At 49.3% G+C, this 26,465-nt stretch overlaps 1 protein-coding gene across 4 annotated transcripts in view; it reads right to left on the bottom strand.

Moving 5' to 3' along the window:
• The window catches only part of CD8B (CD8 subunit beta), a 47,455-nt gene extending 21,618 nt beyond the window's left edge, over nucleotides 1-25,837 (bottom strand). The window contains exons 1-6 of one of the 4 annotated variants that reach the window (XM_063617606.1): nucleotides 25,732-25,817; nucleotides 21,611-21,970; nucleotides 16,313-16,402; nucleotides 9,631-9,720; nucleotides 7,866-7,902; nucleotides 4,553-5,264 (exon numbers count right to left, since the gene is read on the bottom strand). In XM_063617606.1, coding sequence (XP_063473676.1) covers nucleotides 5,252-5,264; nucleotides 7,866-7,902; nucleotides 9,631-9,720; nucleotides 16,313-16,402; nucleotides 21,611-21,970; nucleotides 25,732-25,774 — 633 coding nt within the window. In that variant the 5' untranslated portion in view covers nucleotides 25,775-25,817 and the 3' untranslated portion in view covers nucleotides 4,553-5,251. Of the gene's footprint in view, nucleotides 1-4,552; nucleotides 5,323-7,865; nucleotides 7,903-9,630; nucleotides 9,721-16,312; nucleotides 16,403-21,610; nucleotides 21,971-25,731 lie in introns of those variants that run through there. The other 3 variants (XM_055242697.2, XM_055242696.1, XM_055242698.2) reach the window with 3 other exon arrangements.
• Between the last annotated feature and the right edge of the window lie 628 nt (nucleotides 25,838-26,465).

Raw genomic sequence — 26,465 nt, forward strand, 5'->3', positions numbered from 1 at the left:
AAGGCGGATGGATTGCTTGAGCCCAGGAGTTCAAGACCAGCCTGGGTGACATGGGGAAACACCATCTCTACGAGAAATATAAAAAATGAGCGAGGTGTGGTAGTGCATGCCTATAGTCCCAGATACTCAGGAGACTGAGGTGGGAGGATCGCTTGAGCCCGGGAGACAGAGGTTGCAGTGAGCCATGAGTGCGCCACTGCACTCCACCCTGGGTGACAGAGCAACGCCCTGTCTCAAACAACAACAAAATTACATAAAAGAATGGACATGGTTTCCTTTCAAATTTAGAAGTCTAAGCAAAGCTCTTAAAAGGGTACTCGCATGTGAAAGGCAGTAAACTAATGGGAAAAGCAGGATCCAGGAGAGCCAACAGTACTGTGCAGGATGTAAGTGCCTTTTTCAGCACCTCTGCTTTCAGCTTTACAGGAATCACACGTGTCGTGCATATTTCTGTGAATCTCAAACCGATGCAGGGCTGGGGAATATGGTTTCCTTCTGTTTGAATTATGTAACTGGGAGGACTCCAGGAACCAGTGACTCACGGTTCCTCGGGAGTGTCAGTGACGCATTGAAGGAGGTTTCCCAAGAAGCGACAGAGGAAATATCTTTTGCCCTCCACAACCTTGGAAGGCCTCTGAAGACAGGGCTCTTTCTATCTTTCCCTTTGACTAGGTGGTAGATTCGGATCAGCTTTGCAGCCCACGCGGGGTCGGGGATCACTTTCTGAAAACAAGTTGCCCACTTCCTACAGGTAGAGACACAAGCTGCGGGGCGGGGGCGGGGATGAGTAAGGATGAAAGGGAGGGGGTGGTGTAGGACCCCCCTTCTTCTTTTGAACAGGCCCGGGTGGGCTCCACACCTGCAGGCTGCTTCCCACTGAGAGGAAGGGGGCCGGGGGAGAGGGGAATACCAGTGCTGCTCCTAGACCCATTAAGGTCCACAGAAAAACACAGAAAGGGAAGTACTATAGATGTTCTCCTTCAGGGCAGAGAACACAGGCTCACCTAAGGTTGCTGGAGTGCAGACCACCCCTGCCGCTAGCCCAGCCCCATGTGAACTTCCAGACAAGTGAATGCAATTGCAAATGTAGCTCACCCAAAGTCTACAGCTGGTAAAGACCCAGGCTGTGCTGTCTGGCCACCTCAGACCTGTCTCACCATGGTTTCCATGGTTCAGATTTTTTTAACTTATGAATGAATCTTTCATTTGTGGATATTTTTATTGATTCCAATTTCTTATTATAACAATGGTCAGAGGTTCTTTTTTTTCCAAACTTTTAATTGCTTTTTCCCCAACTACAAAATTAATACATGATGTAAAAATTCACACAAGGAACTGTACAAAGCAGAAGTGGAAATTCCCCAGAGTAACTGCCATTAACAGCTGAAAGTAAATCCTTACAGACCTTTTCCTGTACATATACAAACAAATATACCCAGAGGCCTTGATTTATTATTAGAGAAAAAAGATCAAATTTGCAGAACAATATTAGAAGATTTAATTTTCTATATTCTCTATTTTATGTATTATATTCTCGAGATTTCAATTTTATATTTTAAAAAATATGGGAAGAAAAAAACCAAGAAAGTTTTTTTAGAAAAAATTTATTTTTGAGACAAGGTCTCGCTCTGTTGCCCAGGCTGGAGTGCAGTGGCACGATCACAGCTCACTGCAGTCTCAAACTCCTGGGCTCAGGAGATCCTCCCACCTCATCCTCCCTAATAGCTGGGACTACAGGCAAGCACCACTGTGCCCAGAAAAAATTTAAAAACTTTTTGTAGAGTCGCGGTCTTCCTATGTTGCCTAGGCTGCTCTCAAACTCCTGAGCTCAAGTGATCATTCTGTGTGGGCCTCCCAAAGTACTGAGATTACAGGCGTGATCTGTGATCCCATGTGCTGGCTGAAGAAACTTCTAAATACCAATTTTACACATTTCTACAATATTCTGTACTTGAATTTAAAAAAATCTCTTTCTTGAAGTATAATTTACATCTATATCCATAGCTATAAAGTCAGTATATCTGAGTGTACAGCTTGATGACTTTTACTAATGAAACACACTCATATAAGTGATTCCCAGATTGAGAAGCAGAAACGCTCACATTCAAACCTCATGCTCCCTCCTAATCACCACCACTGGACCAAGGGTAACTGTATCCTAACTTCTAACAACATATATTTGTTTTGCTTGTTTTCTTCTGTGCTTGAATTTTAACAGTGACCACGTATTGCGCCATATATTGTATTAAGAATAATCTATACAGATGTTTTAAAAATATATGCATTTATAACCATCATTTGATATCAGCATGTATGGATCTAGCTCATTCCTTAGCAGCTGCCTAAACTGCCTATTAGACTGTATCTGAATTTATCTGACCAGTCCCTTTTGATGGACATTTTGATTATTTCCCATTTTTAGCTAGTAAGCAGCACTAGGAGGAACAATCTGATGCGTATTTCTTTGTGCATGCCACTTTTTGGTGTGTTTCTTTCAGATAAATGCCAACAAATAGAATTGCTAGTCAAAAGATAGCTGGATGGAGTTTGGGGGGCATATTTCATCATAACAGCCCTATAGAATGTAGTAGCAGCTCAGTTCCTTCTTCAAACAAAAGTCAGGTGCTGGGTGCAGACCTTCTCACCGCAGCCCCCACCATTGGCAGCCCAGCCTGCTCCAGCTCCCTGGGCGGCCGGAGCTGAGCCCGCCTCGGCAGGTGCCTGCTGCACAGAAAACTGACGGAGGAGAGCAAACCACCCCTGCCCCCAGCCCAACCCCATGAGAACTTGCAAACAAGTACATGCAATTGCAAAGACAGCAGCAGGGAGACGGTCAAATTTCAAAGCCTGCAGTGGGACAAGGGGCCTTGCGGCCTATTCTTACTTCCGCTGCGCACTGGGTGTGAGCCTTCAAGGAGGGCAGACCGTGTGCACTGCAGGCCTTAATCTCTTATTTGTTTGTGATGGCCCAGGTGAGGGGCCCACCTGAAACATGAACCCTAGAGGAGTCTGGTCCAGCTGACCCCAATTCTTTCACCCCTCCCCCCAGCCTTGGAAGGCAGCCTGTCCCTTGTCCTCAGAGCTGATGGGCAGAGCTTTTCTTTCTTTTGAACACCACTTGCTGAGGCAGAAGACTAGAGTCTAGGGGCAGGGAATCTAAGGCCAACTCGTGCTGAATCAAGGAGAAACACCTACGTCTGGGGGCAGGGAATCTGAGGCCAATTTGTGCTGACTTCTCAAAGCTGGATCAAACGGAAAACACCTGGGTCTGGGGGCAGAGCATCTAAGGCCAATTAACATAAACCAAAAGGAAAAACCCCATCTCCCCAAACTGAGTAACCAAGGATCAAAGGCTACTCTCCCTACAATCCTCCCCCTTCCACTTCGTCTCAGATGGAAAGGGAGACTGCCCTGGATTGACCACAGGCCAAGCACAGGCCATCCCTTCATCCACATAGGGCGTCAATTCACCTCAGCCTTTCATTAGCCACGGACCAAATCCTTCACCCAGATGAGGGGTAGCCAACGGGGACCTCAAAAGGGGTACTTAAAACCCAGAAAACTTTGCAATTGGGCCCATGGGCTGTCGGCTTAGGGTCCACTCCCCCCACGTGGAGTGCTTTCTCACTTCAACAAATTCCTCCTTTTGCTGCTTTTATTCCTTTATTACTTCGTGTGTTTTGTTCAATTCTTTGTTCAAAATGCCAAGGACCTGGACAACTTACACTCAAGGCCCTGCTTCCAGTAACACTGCATCTATGCCTTACTAACTCCACCCACCACACCTCATTCTGCTGCGGCCACGCCCCAGATGCCAGGAGAAGGTTGCACTGCCCCTTCCCCAGAGTTGTCTTTCCTTCCCTGTTTTTTTGTAACATTTCTTACATTCTGTGGTTGTCACAGGTAACTGAACATAACCTGATTTGTCAATGTCCTTCTTTGAGCTGGCCAGGAAAACCAGGTGAGGCTGGATTCTCCTTGGACCTGGACATGGTGCTTCTGTTAATGCAGCCTCAGGTTGCAGTGTTTTATGGTGCGGTAGCTCCTAGGCTGCTAAAGCTCAGGTAGGGGGCGGCTAAGATGGGACTCAGGCACTTTTTCAAACCCAGGCACGAGGTCCTGCTCTTCACTCTCCACTCTTGCTCAGCACTTTCTCCTTGCTTTTTCCTTCTCCAACTGTCAAGGCTAAGAATCGACAAGAAAATGAAGGGACACGTGACAGAACCCCTCATGCCTCCTACCTTCTCTTTGGTGCGTGCCTGACTTGAAGCCAGGGATTCCTACCAGGGTTCAACCCACGGTAGAAATGAACACGTGCTAGTTCAGCTTGGGAGTGGGCTGGGAGATGGGCCTGAGGCACCTGCAGCCTGGCTCTGGGTGCCCTGGGCGCTTCCTAGCCTCTCTAGGACTGTCCACACCTACAACGTCGGGCAAATGAGGATCTCAGGTGCAAAAGGAGGATGTACAAATTTTATCCTTATGGTTTCTGTTCCACTGAGCATTGATATCTTTGCTGTAGATGGGCTTTCGCACATTTATGTCACAGGAGCCGTTTGTTATCGTTAACCTGGGACTTTATTTGTACAACTAAAACATTTGTATAAAAAGAACAGAAAATGAAAGAAGAATTAAGCCATGGGAGAGTAGAAATGGGAGCTGAGAAACTTACGAGTGGAAGATGAAGTGAACTCCTATCCTCAAACCTGCAATTTCCCGGCCCCAAAGGAAGCCCTCAGAGACTGACATGGCTTCTGGGAACTGGACAGCCTCTCTCAGCAAGCCTCATTCCCGACCTGCACCTGGCCTCTTTGCGAGGAAGGTCAGCCCTAGCCTGGGAAGACCAAGAGGGAGCCAGCCCAGCATCACCCCATGAAAGACCCAGGACCCAATGTTACCCAAAGCAACTTGCAAAGATGGTGGCTAAACGGCCACCACTAAAGGTCCCAGCTCAGGGAAAGCACAGGAGCCAGAAGCGGTGGCATGGGTGGCATTTCTTACTCAGTCCTCCAGCACACTCTGTGAAGTGCCCTGGGGGCAATGAAGCCTTCTCCCTAGTATTCCCGATGACCCACGAACAAGTTGCTCCCATGCACGTCACACACAGAAAGGCCTTGCAGCAGGGAAAAGCAGGCAGCTTCAGCAGCCATTGAACTCTCCAGGGTCGAATGTGTCCCTTCTCTCATTTTTCCACATCTTGCTCGTTACTGACCGATGTCTTTTTGTAGCAGGACACCAAAACCGTATTCTCTGCTCATTTGTAAAATCTGAAAACAACAGCAAGTTGTGAAACCACTTATTTTCAGGCAAACGATATTGAATTTCCTGTAACAGAGACAAATGGCAAATGAGAAGGCAGAGTTCTACTCCAAGTAGCCTGGGGCGGAGAGTTTTTTGTTAGTATGTTTTTAGGGCCCATCTTAGTCATTAAAAAGATTGTTAAGGCTAAAAAACAAAACAAAACTGCAGCTCAGAGAACTTTAGCTTTGAATTGTGTTACTTCCTGTAGTACCTCTAAGATAATCTAAGAGAATCACAAATTTATATCAAGGGGCCAGAAGAAATTAGCCTGCGGATGGGATGATTTTCTAAGGACAGTTAGAGGCTGGGGAACAACTACCTCAAATCGCAACTCAGATCTGTGAGCACCAAGGGCTATTTCCTCCATGCTTGGAACATGAGAGCAAAACCAGAGGTGGTTTTCAAGCTCTTTTAAAGCCACAAACCCTTTTGTTTAAATGACATGTTACAGGTAAGTGTAAAGCCAGACAATAGAAGACAGTACATCTGTTCGAGATGAAGAGAGTGTGGAGGGCTCAGGATCCCCCCATGACCACCCAGAGCCCCTTCCCTGCCTCAAGCTGATCCTGGGCTTGCAAAAGCGTGAGGTCCTGCATCCAGCCTTCCCAAAACTGGCATCAGATCACTGGGGAGCAAGTTAAAATGAAGGGGTGGGGACAGACCCAGACCACAGTTAGTACCAGAGAGGGACTTACTTTCCATGAAAGGTCATCATGGGAGAGATTTTGAACGGAACTTTCTTTTTTTTTTTTTGAGATAGAGTTTCACTCTTGTTGCCCAGGCTGCAGCGGAATGGTGTGATCTCTGTTCATTGCAACCTCTGCCTCCTGGGTTCCAGCGATTCTCTTACCTCAGCCTCTCGAGTAGCTGGGATTACATAGGCGCCTGCCACCACGCCCAGTTAATTTTTTGTATTTTTAGTAGAGACGGAGTTTCACCATGTTGGCCAGGCTGGTCTCAAACTCCTGACCTCAGGTGATCTACCTGCCTTGGGCCTCCCAAAATGCTGGGATGACAGGTGTGAACCACTGCACCCGGCCTTGAATAGAACTTTCTAGAGGTCTGGCCTGAGACAGCTACACTCAAGTTATTATCTCTTGGGTAGGGGGAAGCTTCTAAATCCAACACACAAGGTGAAAACTGTACACAATTAAAATATCATTGAAAATTGCCCATAAAATCCAGCAGGCATGTTTAAGCCACTCTCGATATAAATATAATGTGTGCAACAATGCAGAGCATATAATAATATGAATTTATATGGCTATTTACAATTTTAGAGTATTCAAAAATACATTTTGTTTGTCCATTGTTGCACTTACAGAGTTGAATTTACTGAAATGACTTGAGCTTGTGCTCTGACTCCAGGGGCCTGGGGCCACATGCTTTAAGGATAATACCCCAGTGAGTCCTCACACTGACTGTGAGATTGGCACTGTTAGCTCATTTTACAGACGAGAAATTCGAGGCTTGGAGACGTGAAGTGACTTGCTGGCTGTCACATGGTGATTGGCAGATGGGATTCAAACTCAGCTCTGTCTCCACCTAAAGCTGGAGCTTTTGAGCAAGAGACCCTGTTGCCCTCTTCAATTTAGAGGTGTGTACTTTTGCTTCCCCAAACATTTCTGTATAGAGGGGGTTGTTCTGAGGATCAAATGTAATTAACTGGATAGGCAGATGTGAAACAGTCTCTGTTTTGAGGAACAAAAATCAAATGCAGGAATGCTGCCCTGGCCCAGGATGGCTTCCAACAGCCTCATGAAAGACCCAGGACCTAATGTCACTGCCCTACCAGGGCAAAGCAACTTGCAAAGGTGGTGACTAAATGGCCACCACTAAAGGTCCCAGCCCAGCCCAGGAAAGTACAGGCGCTTTCTCAGCTCAGTGGGCCCCAAGAGTGCTATGTGACTCTGCCAACTCCTAGGACCCAGATGGGGTCAAGGGCAGCAGGTGGGACAAAGGCAGCTCCTAGGGAAGGAAAGCAATGGCTGGTGGAAGAGGCTGGTCTTCAAATACGATTCCAGTAGTCTCTCCACTGATCTGTAAAATGAGGGTGATAACCCCTTATCTCACACAGAACCAAGGGGATGATATAATAGGTGGGATGAAATAACGGATGGGATGAGTTTGGGATACCCTGCGGTATTCTGTGCATGCAAAGCCTGATTGCTCTCCTCAGGAGAGCTAAGAATGTTCTTGAAATACATTTAAGTTATTGGTCAGGTTTTTGTTTGTTTGTTTAGGTTATCTCTTAGGTTCCTGAACTCTATAACCCGATCTATTTATACACTCTGTAATTTTTTTTTTAGATAAGGTCTCACTCTGTTGCCCAGGCTGGAGTGCAGTGGTACCGTCATAGCTCACTGCAGCCTTGAACTCCTGGGCTCAGGCGATCCTCCTGCTTCAGCCTCCTGAGTAGCTGGGACTACAGGTGTGCACTACCATGCCCGGCCGAGTCTATGATCTTTGGAAGATGAGGTCTGACTTTGGCTCCTCGTTGCAGTTAGGGGCTGCAAGCTGCAGCAGGGGCCGAGGAACCCAGGGCCACACCCAGGTTATACACTTACTGTTTCATGAAACGAAGCCGGGCTCTCCTCCGCCGGCCTGGAAGAGGAAAGCAAGGGCGCCAGTCAGTGTGGGCTGTGGGTCACCACGCTGAGCCCCAGAGGCCAAGGAGGATTGTCACAGGGGCAGCTGACACCTCAGCCCACCTCCCTGGTCCCAGACCCTGGCCCAAACACTTTACACATTTTAATCCCCTTAATGCTCACTGAAAACCTGAGTTGGATACTACTTTTAAGATCTCCATTTTATATGTGGGAAACTGAGACACAGAGTGAGTGAGTTACTGGATAACATGCCCAAAGTCATGCAGCTAGTAAATGGGAAAGCCAGAATTCAAACTCAATTAATCAGCTGCAGAGTCTGCGTCCTTAAACACACCTGCTTGCCCTTCACAGCAGGTCAGACATGAAAGGTCCCACAGACAGGCAGTCTCAGGCTAGGGCAATTGCATTCGGAGGGTGAGCGAGATTTCCCACTGGGAGTTAGGAAGAAAATAAAAGCATGTCTATTGGCATTTGTATTTCAGCCTTTATTCCTTTTGATTTTCATTTATTTTTTTAGGAATGGGGTCTTACTATGTTGTCCAGGCTAGACTTGAACTCCTGGGTTCAAGTGATCCTCCCTCCTCGGCCTCTCGAGTATGGGCACTTGCCACTACACCCAACTTACTTTTTATTTTGAAGCACATTTAATAACATACATAAAATATTAAATAAGTAAATACAGCCAACTGCTGCATTGACTTTATAATATTCAATTAGCTGTATTTGCTTATTTAATACTTTATGCATGTTATTAAATGTGTTTCAAAATATTTTACCAATGAGGTCCTTCCTTGATTGAGAGAGTTTGCAAACCACTGAAATTTATGGGTTTCTTAGAATGGGGTACATGGACCCCTCTGTGGGGAACAATTATAGGCAAAAGTATGCTCCTGGGTGCATTTCTGTGGGGAGAGGTCCATTATTTTCATCGTTTGTTCAAAGGGGTCTGTGACCTACAAAAGTTAAGAGCCACTGATCTAGTTCATGCCCTTGCTGTCCCGCCTGCCCATTTTATAGAAGCGCAGAGAGGGGAAGGGGCTTGCTTGAGGTGGCACAGGTGAGCAGAAGAACCGGGGTAGAGTCTGGGCTCTGGGCTCTGGGGCAGCCATACAGGCCTCCCCTCCGGCTCCCCATCTTTCTTGTGAACCCAGTGCTGTGCAGAGCTTGGGGTGGGGGCCATAGAAGGAGACAGTCCCATCTCTGGGGTGGCTGGGAGCAGCAGTAATTTCTGAGTTTCCCACAGCCTCATCAATATCGGTGGCGTGGAGAAGATTTCTAGCTTCTAGGAACAACAATACAAACCCCATAGGCAAACTTTTCTGGGCACTGGGCTTTGGTCTCAACTGCTCACGTGAGTTCCTACTTACTGACATGTGCCGGGTGCCAGGCACTTGGGGCAGGAATTTACAAACAGCAACTCTGGGAGGTAGGTAATGTCCTATCCCCATCTCAGGCAGCCGAGGCTCAGAGAGACCAGGGCACTGGATCAGGAAACAGCCACGTTGCACTCAAACCCAGGTTTGCCTGACTCCAGGGACAGGGTGGTCTTTGGTTCTGGCTGTGTAGCCCCAGGCCAAGAACTACCTCCGGAAATACCATAGGTTCTCTGAGGCAAATTCCCACCAGGCTGCCATCTGCTCTGCTCCCCTAGAGAAGAAAGTATCCCAGGGACACTTCAAACAGCAAACAGGGACACCCAATGACCCAAGAGGAGACAACTCACAGTACAGGTGGATGGCCACTCCCAGGGAAACCAGCAGAACCAGGACGCCAGCCACCATCAGGCCAAGGGTGATGGGGCTACAAAGTGGGCCTGGAAAACACACATGTGACATGTGTTCAACACTGAACATTTTTCTGCATGAGACACGCAGAAAAATACAAGGAGGGAAAAATTCAACTGGAAGCCCCATCTCCCAGAGAATACCACCGTTTGCATTTTGATGTAATGTATTTTTCCTCAAGTCTTTTTTTTGAGACAGAGTCTTGCTCTGTCACCCAGGCTGGAGTGCAGCGGCGCGTTCTCAGCTCACTGCAACTTCCGCCTCCTGGGTTCAAGGGATTCTCGTTCTTAGCCTCCCGAGTAGCTGGGATTACAGGCATGTGCCACCATGCCCGGCTAATTTTTGTATCTTTAGTAGAGAGAGGGTTTTATCATGTTGGCCAGGCTGGTCTCAAACTCTTGGCCTCAAGCAATCCACCCACCTTGGCCTCCCAAAGTGCTGGGATTACAGGCCTGAGCCACCACGTCCGGCCATCGTCTAGCCTTTGCAAGCACTTTAAACATCATTGAAATCATTTTATATATAAAATTTCATGTTCCACATCCAAATTTTTAAGAAGTAGACAATTTTCATGCCTGGTAATGAGTCTTTTACTATTTATTTTTAAAACTTTTAATTTCACAAGAAATAGCTGAATATATTTTCATTGTAAGATATTTAAATATAGGATTAGAGTGCTCCCTGACATCTTTGCTCCTTCACAGAATTAATCGCCATTGATAATTTAGTAACTTTCTCTTTCCATGCCTACGCAATTTTTATAGATACATATAGGGTTTGTTTGTTTGTTTGTTTGTTTGTTTGTTTGTTTGTTTTGACACAGAGTCTCGCTCTGTCGCCCAGGCTAGAGTGCAGTGGTGCAATCTTGGCTCACTGCAACCTCCGCCTTTTGGGTTCAAGTGATTCTCCTGCCTCAGCCTCCCAAGTAGCTGGGATTACAGGCATCCGCCATCATGCCCGGCTAATTTTTGTATTTTTAGTAGAGACGGGGTTTCACCATGTTGGTCAGGATGGTCTCAATCTCCTGGCCTCAAGTGATCCACCCGCCTTGGCCTCCCAAAGTGCTGGGATTACAGGTGTGAGCTACCATGCCCGGCCTTAAATACATATAGTTTTAAAAAATATATAGAGTGGATTATACTGTACAAATTGTTCTTTTGTACCTTTACTTTTTCAACGTGCCTTTTTTCCTTCACTTAGTCAATGTGTTCTTTCTTCCAGCAGAGTAACGTCTGACGGTATGGATGTACCATGAGTTACTTGTCATCAGTGGGCCTTTTGATTGTTTCCTGTGTTTTACTGTTACAAATAACTCTGCAGAAAACAACCTGTATATTTCCTTACTAAGGTGCCTTCCTGAGGTAAATACTGAGAACGGGAACTACTAAACCACAGACTTTGCCCATTTTAAATTGTGACAGATGCTGTCAAATGCCTCCCTAAAAGGCGGCACTGACTTCCGTCCCCACCCGCCAAGAGTGCACCCTGCTGACCCTTGATATCATCAAAATGTTTTAGTTTTTGCCAGTCAAGTGGGGGAAAATGTTATTTCACTTAAATTCCCTAATTACTTATAAGCTTTGGCCTATTTTCATATATTGGGAACTTGTATGATTTTTCTTCTACAAGTTGACTATCTGTTCCTTTGTCCATTTTGTGTGCTATTTAAACAGCAGACTTTACACTATCAATGTCCCAAATCCTTCTCTGACACCCTTCAGGCCCCTGTGGCTGGTCCCTTGAGGGGCAGAGCAGGGCCCATGGGTGAAAGGGCAAGGCTGCAGATTTGGGCTTGAGGTTCGGAAAATTGGAAAGCATTGTGGATGTCAAGGAAGAGAGAGAATTTTTACTGAATACATATGTGCTAAGTACATACTAAATGCAAACTCCCATCTTGTGAGGAGGAAAGGTATTGGTATTTTTTAAATTTTTATTTATTTATTTATTTATTTTTGAGATGGAGTTTTGTTGTTGCTGCCCAGGCTGAAGTGGCGACATCTGGGCTCACCGCAACCTCCGCCTCCTGGGTTCAAGCGATTCTCCTTTCTCAGCCTCCTTAGTAGCTGGGATTACAGGCGTCTGTCACCACGCCTGGCTGATTTTTGTATTTTTAGTAGAGACGGGTTTTCACCATGTTGGCCAGGCTGGTCTCGAGCTCCTGACCTTACATGATCCGCCTGCCTTGGCCTCCCAAAGTGCTGGGATTACAGGTGTGAGCCACCGTGCCCGGCTTGCCATTATTTTTACCTCTCATTTCACAGTTCAAAAAACAAAAACAATGAGATTCAAAGAGGTTAAATTATATACCCAAGGTCACCCAGCTACTAAAAGGCAGGAACAGGGTGTGGACACAGATCCTCCAAGTTCCAAGACCCTGTGGGTCCCACCTCAGCTGCATGTGGGCATGAGAGGTACGGAAGGGAAGGGAGCAGGCTGCTACATGGGAGGGAGCCCACTGTCACTGGAGGGGAACAAGCCAAGGCTGGATGGCTGGGCTGTGGAGAGGAGATTTACACACTGGGGAGGGAGGCTGGATGAGGGGCCTCTCTGAGATACTGAGGGCATCTCCTGGGCTCCCTCTCACCTCCTATTTGTTCTCCCAACCTGGATGAACCTCGAAACATGGTGCTAAGTGAAAGAAGCCAAGCATGAAAGACCCCATGGTGTGCGATTCCACTTCCATGAAATGCCCCGGAGAGGCAAATCTGCAGAGGCAGACTGTAGATTAGTGGCTGCCAGGGGCTGGGAACAGAGATGAGCTGTGAACAAGCACAAGGAATCTTACTGGGGTGATGGAAACCTTCTAAAACTAGATTACGGTAATGATGGCACAAATTGGTAAATTTACCCAAAATCACTGAATTTGTATGCTTAAAATGGGTGAACTTTGCGGTATGCAAATTATATCTCAACTAAGGTTTGTTTTTTTTTTTTTTTTTTTTTTTGAGACAGGGTCTTGCTCTGTCGCCCAGGCTGGAGTGCAGTGGCGCAATGTCGGCTCACTGCAAGCTCCACCTCCCGGGTTCACACCATTCTCCTGCCTCTGCCTCTCCGAGTAGCTGGGACTACAGGCGCCCTCCACCACGCCCGGCTAATTTTTTGTATTTTTAATAGAGACGGGGTTTCATCATGGTCTCGATCTCCTGACCTCGTGATCCGCCCGCCTCGGCCTCCCAAAGTGCTGGGATTACAAGCGTGAGCCACCATGCCTGGCCTAAGGTTTCACCATGTTGATCAGGCTGGTCTCCAACTCCTGACCTCAGGTGATCCGCCAGCTTTGGCCTCCCAAAGTGCTGGGATTATAGGCGTGAGCCACCACGCCCGGCTCAACTAAGTTTTTAAAAACTGTAATGGAGGTCAGGCGCAGTGGCTCACGCTTGTAATCCCAGCACTTTGGGAGGCCGAGGCGGGCGGATCACGAGGTCAGGAGATCGAGACCACGGTGAAACCCTGTCTCTACTAAAAATACAAAAAAATTAGCCGGGCGTGGTGGCGGGCGCCTGTAGTCCCAGCTACTCAGAGAGGCTGAGGCAGGAGAATGGCGTGAACCCAGGAGGCGGAGCTTGCAGTGAGCCAAGATTGCGCCACTGCACTCCAGCCTGGGCGACAGAGCGAGACTCCGTCTCAAAAAAAAAAAAAAAAAAAAAAAACTGTAATGGAGGTAGGTGCAAGTCACAGGGATGTACAGGGCCGCAGGGCTCCTTCCTGAGGAGAGGTTAGGGTTAAGACCACTGTGGAGGCCAGCGATGTAGCTACAGGTCTCCTCTGAAGCACTGTCTCCCATCCAAAATGTGACTCTCTGGGAAAAGCTGCTGCTGCAAATAATGTGCTTGGGTAACGGGCCATTTGCCAGAGCCACACCAATGACACCCCCAGCCCAGCCTTCCTCATCTTACTGGGGCCTCAGGGTCTCCCGAGCTCTGGATCTGCACTCTGCTTCTGAGTCTGTGGTTTAGAAATGGTCCCCCAGCACCTAAGGGTGTTGTCTTAGGAAGAGCCCTAAGCCTCAGGGGCAGCCCCTTCTCAGTGACCCCATGGGTTTCATTCACGATAACAGGTTTTGAGGTCTGTGTGGATGCCCCACAAGCTCTGAGTGCCTGGTGTATAATAGCATCTCATTTAATCCTGCATCCTCATTTTACAGACAAGGAAACTGAGGTTCATAGAGGCTGAATCACCTATTCAGTGTCTCATAGTACAGGCAGTAGTAGACAGAGATTCAGACCTAGGCCTGACTGACTTGCCACTAGGCTACACTGACCCAGGGCCACTCTCCTCAGTGTAACCTCCACCTACTTTCCTCACACCCATCCCCAGCCTCACTCCACTTGGTCACCTTCATACACATCTGGGTTATTCTTAATAACCTATTAATGTTTGGTTTGCATTTTGCCCTGGGATTTTACTGAGGGTTAGTACAAGAAATGATGCAAGAGGCCAGGCGTAGTGGCTCATGCCTGTAATCCCAGCACTTTGGGAGGCCAAGGCAGGTGGATCACCTGAAGTCAGGAGTTCAAGACCAGCTTGGCCAACATGGTGAAACCCTGCCTCTACTAAAAATACAAAAATTAGCCAAGTGTGGTGGTGGGCACCTGTAGTCCCAGCTACTCTGGAGGCTGAGGCAGGAGAATCACTTGCAACTGGGAGGTGGAGGTTGCAATGAGCTGAGATCACACCACTGCACTCCAGCCTGGGCAACAGAGTGAGACTCTATTTCAAAAAAAAAAAAAAGAAAGAAAGAAAAGAAAAGAAATTATGCAAGAAATCTGAAGACCTTTGTTTTTGCCATCATTTATAAAAGTATGACTGAGTTCACCGTCATTCAGCTGTCCTTACATGAAGATGAATGGGGCAGATTGCTCCTATAATTTAGCGCTAGGATGAAGGTTTCTTCTTTTGGTGGCAGGCTGTTTCTTTCTATCACTGGGGTTGGGGTGCCATACAACTTGGGGTCTTCCCTTTGTTTAAACTGATGTTGCTGTGTTCTCCACAGCCGTAGCACACAACCGGTTCTTGCACCCTCATCTTAGTGGCTCTATTGTGTTTGCATTTTATATCCTTTTTATTGTGGTCTGCCTGAAATCTTTTAGGTGAAGGGGTCAGGGCATGGGACTTTATAAAATAAGGTCACTCTTAAGCTCCTTAATACTTTACTTTTCTGTACATTGGTTCTGATTTTCTTTTTACTGTGACCTCACGTGACGGCAGCTTCCCACCCCGGTCTCCCAGATCCTATTCAGTGCCCTCCTCGATAATTTCTGGTACTTAAAATATTTAAGACAAAGCAAACTGAGCAGTGCGAGGCAGTGCTCCTAGGGCTGCTTGTGGTTTGTTCTTTGGGTAGCAGCAGATGGCACTTTCTGTTTGTCACCAGTGACTTTTGCTGGGCTGAGGTCAGTATTTTTCCAGAAACACGTTTGGGCTGATGGGTTTAAGGAAAGCGTGTGCATGGGCATGTGTGTCTGTGTGTGTGTGTATGTGTGCACACTCCAGCTGAGGTGTCTGGTGTAGCATAGAGAAGCAAATGTGTTCATCTGTAAACAAACATGTATTCATGAACTAGCACATACTGTGTATTAGGTCCTCTGTTAGGTATTAAAACTGGAAACTTTTTTGAGACAGGGTCTGGCTCTATCACCCAGGCTGGAGTGCAGTGGCAGGATCTCAGCTCACTTCAATCTCCACCTCCCAGGCTCAAGGCATCCACCTCAGCCTCCTGAGTAGCTGGGACTACAGGCATGTGCCACCACGCCCAGCTAATTTTTTTATATTTTCGTACAGACAGAGTTTCACCATGTTGCCCAGGCTGGTCTCTAACTCCTGAGCTCAAGGCGATCCGCCCATCTTGGCCTCCCAAAGTGCTGGGATTACAGATGTGAGCCACCACGTCTGCCCAAAACTGGAAAAGTTTAAAGTGCTGGTCCTTTGAGTGGATTTTTTGTTTGTTAACAGCTTTATTGAGTTATAATTTATGTATAAAATCCCCTTGTTTAAAGTGTACAATGTCATGGTTTTTAGTGTATTCATGGAGTTGTGCAACCATTATCATAATGTAATTTTAGAACATTTAAATTCCCTTAAAAAGAAACTTTATACCCATTAGGAATCACTCCCCATTTCTTTCCCAAGCCCCCAGCCTTAGGCAGCCACAAATCTACATTCTGTCTCTACAGAGGATCATATGCTGGATATTCCATAATCATGGAATCATATATAGGATTTTTGTGACTGGCTCATTTCATTTTATTCTTTATTATGGCCAAACAATATTCCACGATAATAAACGAACCACATTTTGTTAATCAACTCATTAGTTGGTGGATGTTTGGGTAGTTTCTACTTTTGGCTGGTATGAATAATGAAGCTGTGGACATTTGTGTGCAGGTGTGTGGGTGGAGATCTCCTCCATTAAGCTTTGTCCAGTAACAATTTATGAGTCTGTCTCCTACGAGACTGTGAGTTGCTGTCACACTCAGCATCCTTTCTGACCCTAGCTCGGGCCAGGGAGATAGGCTCTAGAGTTAACACTTGGAAAGTGCCTGGGGAAGGAAGGAGGGGAGGGAGGGAGGGCAAGGGGATGTCTGCCTTGTTTCTGAGGGTGCAGAGGGATAGGGAACTCACCCTTCTTGGTCTCCGGCCTGGGTAACCGGCACACTCTCTTCTTGGGGGTGGACTTCTTGGTGGGCTGGGCAGTGGTGGGAAGGAAATCAACTACAGAAAGAAAGCAAGACACATATCTTAGCCAGGTGAGCACCAGGTGGACTCAAAGACAAAACTTTGTCTTATGGCCGGGCACGGTGGCTCATGCCTGGAATCCCAACACTTCCGGAGGCCAAGGCAGGAGATCATTTGAGCCCGGGAGGTTGAGACCACCTTGGGCAACATGGTGAAACCCCCTCTCTACAAAAAATAAAAAGTTTAGTCAGGCGTGGTGGCACATGCCTATAGTCCCAGCTACCCAGGAGGCTGAGGTGAGAGGATCACCTGAGCTTGGGAAGTCAAGGCTGAAGTGAGCTGTGATCACGCAACTGCACTCCGGCCTGGGCGACAGAGCAAGACTCTGTCTCAAGAACAAATAAATGAACAAATGAACAAAATTTGTCTTACATCCAAGTACTGAAGTCCTTATGACTGTTCCCTAGGCTGCTACAGGGCTTGAAGGTCACAGAGCAATAGAATGTTTGATCTGCTTTCTCAATTCTCAGATGTTGGGAAAGGGGTTGGGGCCTAGGGATGGGGTTCAGCTTGGTGTCCTGGAGAGAGGAAGGCTCTGGAGCCACACAGACCTGAACAGAGCCTATACCCCTGATTTATTTATTTTTATTTATTTATTTTTTTGAGACGAAGTCTCGCTCTGTAGCCCAGGCTGGAGGGCAGTGGCACGATCTCAGCTCACTGCAACCTTCACCTCCCAGGTTCAAGCAATTCTCCTGCCTCAGCCTCCAAAGTAGCTGGGATTACAGGCACGTACCACTGCATTCGTCGTGCCACTGCATTCGTCTAATTTTTGTATTTTTAGTAGAGACAGGGTTTCACCATGTTGGCCAGGCTGGTCTTGAACTCCTGATCTCAGGTAATCCACCCACCTCGGCCTCCAAAAGTGCTAGTATTACAGGCGTGAGCCACCGCGCCCGGCCGACCTACACCCTTGATTAACCACTGTGTGACTTGAGACAAGTCATAGCATTTTTCTGTGCCTTGATTTCCTTATCTGCTGAAATAATGATAACTGCCACCTCCTTCTTGGGATTATCTGAGAATTAAAGGGACAGTGTGTCCAAAAAAAGTTTCAGTAGATGTGGCTCCACCTGGCTGAAGACCTTGAGCCCCAGGGCTGGATCGCCCAGCCTTTGGCACAACCAGCCCCTCCGCCCAATTCGGCAATCCCTAAGCACATGGAGGAAGCTCATGGGAGGAGGGGGTGCCCTTTTCTGCATGTACAGTACCACGCAGGTGTCATATTTGGGGATTTGTTTGCCTTCTCAGATGGCCCTAAAATATATATATAATATCAGAGCTAAGGGAACTTCAGTCTCAAACTTTAATTTCAAAGGTGAACGCCAGAGACTAGGGGAGCTGGCCCCTGCAGCCCCAAGTGGTGAGTGCTGTGTTGGGACCCCAAGCCCCTGTCCTGACTCCTGGATGGGTCACCCCTCTCCTTCATTCTAACCCAGTGACCCCTGCTGAAGTGTTGGGAGAGGGCAGTGGGCCGGCACCCAGAGCAAAGGAAGACAGCTGTGGCTCTGATGCCTACTGGAGATGAAGGGGGCACTGCCGGCCACAGAGTCCGACCCTTGCCTTTGTGGGTTAAGGAAACAGGTCTCTCTGCACTGATTTTCTCCAAAATGGTAGGAGAGGGAGTAAGGAGACACCATGAACCTAAATTCTAGAGTCAGGGGGAAAAAAAAGGAAAGAAATATTAAGGCCGGGCTTGGTGACTCAACGCCTGTAATCCCAGCACTTTGGGAGGCCGAGGCAGGCGGATCACCTGAGGTCAGGAGTCCAAGACCAGCCTGGCCAACATGGCGAAACCCTGTCTCTACTAAAAATACAAAAATTAGCCAGGCATGATGGCACGTGCCTATAATCCCAGCTACTCAGGAGGCTGAGGCAGCAGAGTCGTTTGAACCCACGAGGCAGAAGTTGCAGTCAGCCGAGATCATGCCACTGAACTCCAGCTTGGGTGACAGTGACTCCGTCTCAAAACAAAAAAAGGGTGTTGGGGGGTTGGAAGCGGGGACAGGCAGGGAAAGCCCACAGATCAGTCATTTTTGGGCTGGCATCTTCTATATAAAATAGACATTTTAGCCCCTCACCTCTCTGAGCCTCCTCTGGAAAGTGGAGAGAACACGATCTATTTGTCTGCTTCAAGACATTGATGGGAAGAAGCAACTAGGATGAATGTGCACTAAGCTCCAACCATGTGCGGGGAGCAGTGCTGAGGCTTTCAGCATAAGTTTACTGAACACAAGTTTTGGGGCAGGCACTGTTGTCCCCGTTTTATCCAGGAGGAAGCCTAGGCTCAGAGAGCTGAAATAATGTGCCCAAAGTTAGACAGCCACTGGCTGCAGAGCCAGTGTCTGCACCAAAAGACCTTGATTCTAGAACCTGTGCTTCTCGTTCTGCCACACTACCTCATGTGAAAAGGTTTTCTGACAAAAAGTTGAACACTTTAGGTCCACCCAAGGCCCTGGGTCATCAGAGTGCCGAGGGCAACTATTGTAAGAGGAAACTGTCGCCAGGCGCGGTGGCTCACGCTTGTAATCCCAGCACTTTGGGAGGCCGAGGCGGGCGGATCACGAGGTCAGGAGATCGAGACCATGGTGAAACCCCGTCTCTACTAAAAATACAAAAAATTAGCCGGGCGTGGTGGCGGGCGCCTGTAATCCCAGCTACTCAGAGAGGCTGAGGCAGGAGAATGGCGTGAACCCGGGAAGCTGAGCTTGCAGTGAGCCGAGATTGCGCCACTGCACTCCAGCCTGGGCGACAGAGCGAGACTCCGTCTCAAAAAAAAAAAAAAAAAAAAGAGGAAACTGTCATGAGCAGGGTCTTGGAGAGCATGCAAGGAGCCTGGCCCTCTGCTGGGAGTGTTGCCTCCTTCAGTCTTCATGGCCCTAGAGGTAGTTCTGTTTGACTTATTTTCTACTCAAGGAAGCAGGGACGTCTCTCAGATGGTCAGTGGTGAGCCCAGAGGGGAGCCAACTCTTGGGGCCCTCAGTGCCTTGGCTGGGCACCACAGCCTGGGTCTAGTGGGAGACTCAGGTTGGGGGACTGTTCTGTTTTAAATTCTTCTTGCCTAGAGCCAGGTCCCCCTGGATTCCTCCTGAGCCCCCAGTTTAATCTCTCCCTCTCTGTCCTTAAAAGGTATAAAACTTTGAGCTCATGATATACTTAAAGGCCTGAAAAAGGCCCTGTCTTTCCCCAAACACTTTCTCAACCATCCCAGCTTTGTCCTCTGAAAGGCCTTTCTTGGGTGAGAAGGTGGGTTTTGGTTCCGAAGAAGGTCTGGTTGCAAGCCCTGGGGAGAAGCAGGTTTGGCTGCAAGCCAGCACTGGAGAGAGGCATTGACATTCCTGCGGTGCCGGGAGGGGTTTGGTGTTTGGAAACATAGAAGTCAGGAGTGAGTGTGGTTGGGGTGGAGGCAGTGGGAAGCTCTGGAAACTAGCTGTGTTTATTCCACCCTCCACCTTCTCAGACTCTGAAATCTCATGAGTGGAAAGGTGTGGGGCTTACAGAGACAAAAACAATAAGCCGAAGCCAAACCCCAAACTCCCAAAGCCCGTTTTTCAATAGGAAAATCAGTGGACCCCCACGTGAAGGGGATGCCTCAGCTTCTTGCCTGCAATACTGCCTCCCAGGCTAGCAAGAGGTGGCGGGGCATCACTTTGGTTTGTGTCTTCCTAATCGTGCTGCGGTCCCCAGCTGCCCCTGTACTTCCTCAGGCTGAGTGGTCTACTTTCTGGGTCCCCTTGTGGCTTTCAGTGCCCTCAGGTGAGCAGGAAGCAGGGCAGTGGGAGCCCTGGAGGGGGTTGGCTCCAGCCTTGGGCCAAGCTGGAGGCAGAGCCAGGCTGTGAGAGTTACCACCCATAGCTAAATGCCTTCTGTCCAATACGCCTCAGGTGCTACTGAGCATGTGAAATGTGGCCAGTCTGAATCGAGATGAGCCGTACGTTTTATGTAAAATGCTCATCGAACATTTACTATGAAAAATGAATGTAAAATATTTCAGCAATACTTTTTATATTGATTATATGTTGAGATGAAAATATAGTTAATACATTGAGTTAAATATAACATTATTTAAATTAATTTTACTTGCTTCTTTTTGCTTTTTTAAACATGACTTTAAAAATTTAGAATTTCATCTGTGGCTTGAAATGTGCGTCTGCTGGACTTGCTGACTTAAGTCAGAGGTCTGCAGCTTCTCTGGGATTAAGTGGGTCATGGAGGCCATCAGCAGCCCCATGACACAGAAGAGAACACTGAGGCCCGGGGAAGAAAGCACGGCAAGTTTGCAAGCAGAGCTGGGCCTGGCTCAGTCTCCTTATTACCTTCGACTCAGGTATGAATTTGAGCCGTAGGCCCTCACAGAGAACATAAGGGCACCTGTCCCTCTACTGCCCCTAGAAATGCCCTCACTGGGTATGTCAGGGCAGTGAGGGCCTCCTTTCCCTGTGTGCACACTCTGTGGGGATTTCTAACACCACTATAAGGCCAAGGGACTCAGCCCAATCCAGCCGTAGCTTCGAATGTCCCTGATGTGGCCTGAAGGACAGCACTGCTCTGACACCATAAGAAGAATAATGCCTGGCCAGGCACGGTGGCTCATGCCTGTAATCCTAGCGCTTTGGGAGGCTAAGGTGGGTGGATCACTTGAGGTCAGGAGTTTCAGACCCACCTGGCCAACATGGTGAAATCTCGTCTCCACTAAAAATCCAAAAAATTAGCCAGGCGTGGTGGCTCATGCCTGTAATCCCAGCTACTCAGGAAGCTGAGGCAGGAGAATCACTTGAACCCGGGAAGCAGAGGCCACAATGAGCCAAGATCGCACAACTGCACCGCAGCCTGGACAATAGACTGAGGCTCTGTCTCAAAAAATAATAATAATAAATAAAAAAGAGAAGCCCAATGCTCATCTCTGACTCTGACCCGTCTCTTCCAGTTTCACCTTATTCCCGTCTAAAGTGGTTAGGTAATAGACCTACCTTCCAGGGTGGTTGGCAGCATTAAGCGAGCTAACTCTGTAAACACTTGGAGGGGCTTGGCCTGGGTAAGTCTCCACATGTACTGTTACTATTAGCAGCAGTGCCATTAGTCACGGCTGCAGAGTGGGGCACACTGAAGCCTGGTGGTCCCAGTGCCTGGCAAGTGCCTGGCACACAATCGGTGCGCATTGATAGCATTGAGCCTGCTTCTTACCCACACTCAGCTGAGTTCCCTTCCCGAAGGTCAGCTCGGGGCTCCCGATGATCATGCAGAAGTAGATGCCACTGTCTTCCGGCTTCACGCTTGTGAGATTGAGAATGAACCGGCTTCCATCCCGAAATACAGCTATCTTCTCCTGTTCCACCTCTTCACCGTGGATAGTCCCTTTTGCAGAATCCCAGAGGGCCAGGAACTCGTGGTGACTGTCACTGCTCGGGGCCTGGCGCTGTCTCAGCCAGTAGATGCGCATGTTACTGAGGGAGATTTTAGCCTCGCAGGACAGCATCACCACCTTGTTGGTTTGTACCTTTATGTATGCAGGGGTCTGCTGGAGGACTGAGTTGCCATGGAGAACTAGGAAAAGCCAAGAACAGAGACATCACACATTTTCCTAGCCACTGTTGTGGGACCTCGCAGTCACACTGAGTCAAGTGTCAAAGGAAAAGCCATGGAAGAACCTGCCCAGTTACTGGGTCCAGGGACTGTGTTGAGCACAGCTGTTGGCTCCTGGACTCAGAGCTCACATACCCCACCTCCCAGGAGATCATCTGGAAGGCAGGTGTTTGCTAAGTTCAGCTTTACAAAGGTACAGGGGAGAGAGCTGCCATTTGTTTATCGTGTACTTATATGCCTGGCCCTTGCATAAAGGAACTCAATCAAGCCTCAAACTGGCTTTGGAATTTTTTAAAAGACATGGGGTCTTGTTATGTTGCCCAGGTTGGAGTGGAGTGGCTACTCACAGGCACTATCATAGTACACTTCAGCCTTGACCTCCTGGGCTCAATCTATCCTCCCACCTCAGCCTCCCAAGTAGCTGAGACTATAGGCATGTACCACCACACAAGGATGGATTCAGGATTTTTAATCCTCATTAGACAGATGGGGAAACTGAGGCATGAAGTTACTTGTTCAAAGTCCCCCTTACAGTATGTAAGTGGCCTAGGAGTCAAACTCAAGGATTTGAAGTCTGAAGCCAAAGCTGGTTGCCTTTCACCTCCCCTGGCTGCCACTGGATGTACAGCCCTTTGGTAGGCTCCAAACTGCCAAAGGAGACTCAGGACAGTCTAGGAGAGGAGCCCAGAATCACAGCAGAGCATGTGGCTGGTCTGTCCATTGCTGGACAGTGAGGACAGACAGCAAAAAGAGCTCGCTATCCCCTGGTGGGTACAATTACAGCCCATGACCCCGGAGCCCAGCAACTGATGGGTCACTGGATCCCTATTCCCCAGTGAAAGGACAGACACCACAGAAGCAGGGCTGGGAGTTCATCTTAGACTGATGAGAAGCACCCGGCAAGCAGGGGCTTATTCATGAGGAGCTAGAGCAGGACTCACAGACCCGGCCCTGAACCCAGTCTCTGGCTGTGCCAACTATGAGACCTCAGGCTAGTCACAGAGCCTCTGTCTTCTTATGAAAGGAGGGCAGCTTGGTGCTGTTGTCCTGCCTGCCTCTGAGGGTTGGAAAGAAATGAAATGCTGTCCAAAAAAGCACACTGCAAACTGTATGGCCATGTACACAGGTAAATACTGTCCCTGTGTCTCATATCACAGGGTTGTTACTGGAAGTAAATTAAATCTCAAGGAGAAGGATCAGAACAGGTTCCATTCACACCAAGGCTGCACAGCTTCCAACAAACACAATCTGACCTGGGAGCCCTTTATTTTGGCTGTGGAGCAAAGGGAGACATTACAGGCCAGGGCAGAGATGCAGGAGTTGGGAGGCACAGAGAGGACACAGACCTGGGTATGCAGAGGGGGACAGAGGGCATGTGTGTGTGCCCAAGAGGAGCCGGCTTACTGAGCACCTCATGTTTAAAATCCTGCCTGCGCTCATGGCTCAGGCTCCGTGGCCCCATAATGGCCTTCTCCAACACTGATGAAATGAACTTCAACTTTTTGACTTCTCTCCTGGACCACTCTTAGCTTTCGCTTGCATCAAGAATGAAATGATGGGGCCGGGTGTGGTGGCTCATGTTTGTAATCCCAGCACTTTGGGAGATCGAGGCAGGAGGATCACTTGGGCTCAGGATATCGAGACCAGCCTGGGCAACATAGCCAGACCCTGTCTCTACTAAGAATACAAAAATTATCCCAGCGTGGTGGCACATGCTTCTAATCCCAGCTACTCGGGAGGCTGAGGCAGGAGAATCGCTTGAACCCGGGAGGCAGAGGTTCCAGTGAGCCGAGATCGCACCACTGCACTCCAGCCTGGGCAACAGAGCAAGACTGCATCTTGGAAAAAAAAAATTATTAAAAAATAAAAATACTTGGCCGGGTGCGGTGGCTCACGCCTGTAATCCCAGCACTTTGGGAGGCCGAGGTGGGAGGATCACGAGGTCAGGAGATCGAGACCATCCTGGCTAACACGGTGAAACTCCGTCTCTACTAAAAATACAAAAAAAAAAAAATTAGCCGGGCGAGGTGGCGGGCGCCTGTAGTCCCAGCTACGCGGGAGGCTGAGGCAGGAGACTGGCGTGAACCCCGGGGGCCAGAGCCTGCAGTGAGCCGAGATCGCGCCACTGCACTCCAGCCTGGGTGAAAGAGCAAGACTCCATCTCAAAAAAAAATAAAAATAAAAAAAATAAATAAAAAAAATAAATAAAAACAAGAAGGAAATGATGCCTGGGGCACAAGTGGCTGCTGGGCTTCCTCTTGTCTCCCCAAATACCACACTGCCGTTCAAGCAGAGCAGAGGTTTTTCCTTGCTTCGGGTCACTTACTTCTTGGGGGAGTTAATAAGAATCAATAATGCCAGTTTATTGAGCTGTGCCTGGCACGGCACATACATTGTTTCACTTGATCCTCACCAAATCCTGTGGGGGAGATACTGTTTTACACCCACTTTACCCATGGGGAAAGAGAGGCTCAGGAAGGTTAAAGACGTGCTCAAGGTCACACAGTGATCCAGATTAAAACCCAGCTTGTGGGACCCCAGAACCTGACTTTGAATGACTGAATTGAAGAAACCTGCAATCCTCTCCCCGATGGTGGTTCTGTGCTCATGAGCACACAGTGGGGCTGCAAGTACACAGGTGCCCGAAGCCCTTCAGGGAAAACCCAGAAGCGACTCCTCTAAGGGCAAGGCCTGGGCTGTGAGTGTGCATTTCCTCTCCTGGCTGAGACACACCCCGGCTGTTCCCGGGGCCCACTTGCTTTTTGTCCCCTAGGAACTGAATACTCGGGGCTGTGGCCAAGTCCCTGCTGTGTGCTGGACACAGAGCCGGGCCTCACTGCATGTTCCCCTGGGTAACCCAGGGATTCCATTCTCAGAGGGACCTTGATGTTTCTAGATCCATCAGTAACGACTTTAGTGCTCTGAACGGCCTGGGCTCTTTCTATTTATGATGTTGCACTCACTGGGCCAGAGCCCCGGGCAGACAGGCCTTGTCACCCCCTGGCAGGATGACCAGCTTTGGGCTTTTTGGGCATGAGAGCAAATCGACCAGTTTGGGCGTTTTTCTGGGTGTGCGGAGGCTTCTTCCAAAGGGCAGTCTGGCTGGGCTTATTCAGAAGGACAATCTAGATGCCCCATCCAACTCCAACAACCCAACCTCCAGGCTGCTTCCTAGGGAGCCACGCTACCCATGACACTAGACACCGGGGACATCAGGGAGAACAGGAGCCAGAGGGATCACCCTGCCCTAGCCCTCCGAGAACTGGGAACGCCAAGTTTGTCTGATTGTACTACAAACACTTCCGCGGAAGTAATAAAAATGTGTCCACAGGACCCTTGGCCTGGCCAACCTTCCTCGGAGCACACCCTGCAGGGACCCTGGGCAGGGACCTGTTTCCTTCCCCTCGTGACCTCCGGCGACCCTCTCTTTCCTTCCCTCACTCGCTCCTCATTTCACTGCCTCCCCTTCTCCTGCGTCCAGGCTTTTGCGGGGAGGTGGCCTCAGTCCGGGGGCTCTCCGGTCCCCCGGAGTAATGCGATCTGGGGGTATTTTATTTCCACCCTTAGGGACCGTGCCTGCCAAGCTGCCTCCCGGGCGCCCCGCCGCCGCGGCCTCGACGCTGCACCCTGCCAGGATCAGGGCCAGGACAGCCACTTCTCACCTCCCCGCTCAGGCCCCGGGAGCGCAGACCCTTGGGCAGCCCGCGCGCCGCCCGCCTTACCTGCCAGCTGCGCGGCCAGGAGGAGCCACAGCCGCGGCCGCATCGTGGCGCGCCCGGGACACCTGGCCCCGGGGGCTCGGCGGAGACAGTCGCGTCTGGGGTGGGTGAGGAGCCGGCCGGGCGGGGCGCCCGGGTCGGGGAGCTGGGGGTGCAGTGGGGAGGGCGGGACCGGGCGCGGTGGGGGCGGGAGTCTGGTGTTGGGGACCGCGAGGTCTCCGCCCTCATCCTCCTCGCATTGCAAAGGTCTGGGCTGCGTTTCCAGAGCCCACCAGGACCCTCCGCTTTCCAGAAAGAAGGTGACACCGCAGGCCTCCCCCAGGCAGCTGCATGTGTGTCATCGCCCCCTGCCCCGGGAGGTGCTCAGGAAACGGTTGTGACCCCGAGTGACAGTCGAGGCTCAGAGAGGTCAGGATGTGTAGTGCATGGTGGAGCTGGCCACTAACTCGGGCCGCTTCTTGTCTGTTTGAGTAGTAATTGAGGGGCTCCTGGGTGCCCTGGGCTGGGCTGGGCCTGGAGTCAGCAAGCCCCAAGCCTTGCCCTCCCTTGCCAGGGAGGAAGGAAAGGTAACCGGCTGTGACACTGAGGGAGGTGAGCTGGGAACTGGAGGTACAGAGAAGGCCCCGAACCTGTTTGTAGGTTGTGGGGGTGCAGCAAGACCTAGATCTTAAGAATTTCGAAGGACTGTGACGATCACCGGCTGCGCCCTGCCGGCGAGTGCCCTGGGGCCGGCTCTA

This window comes from Symphalangus syndactylus, chromosome 14 (assembly GCF_028878055.3).
Source record: "Symphalangus syndactylus isolate Jambi chromosome 14, NHGRI_mSymSyn1-v2.1_pri, whole genome shotgun sequence".
Taxonomy (NCBI): Eukaryota; Metazoa; Chordata; class Mammalia; order Primates; family Hylobatidae; genus Symphalangus; species Symphalangus syndactylus.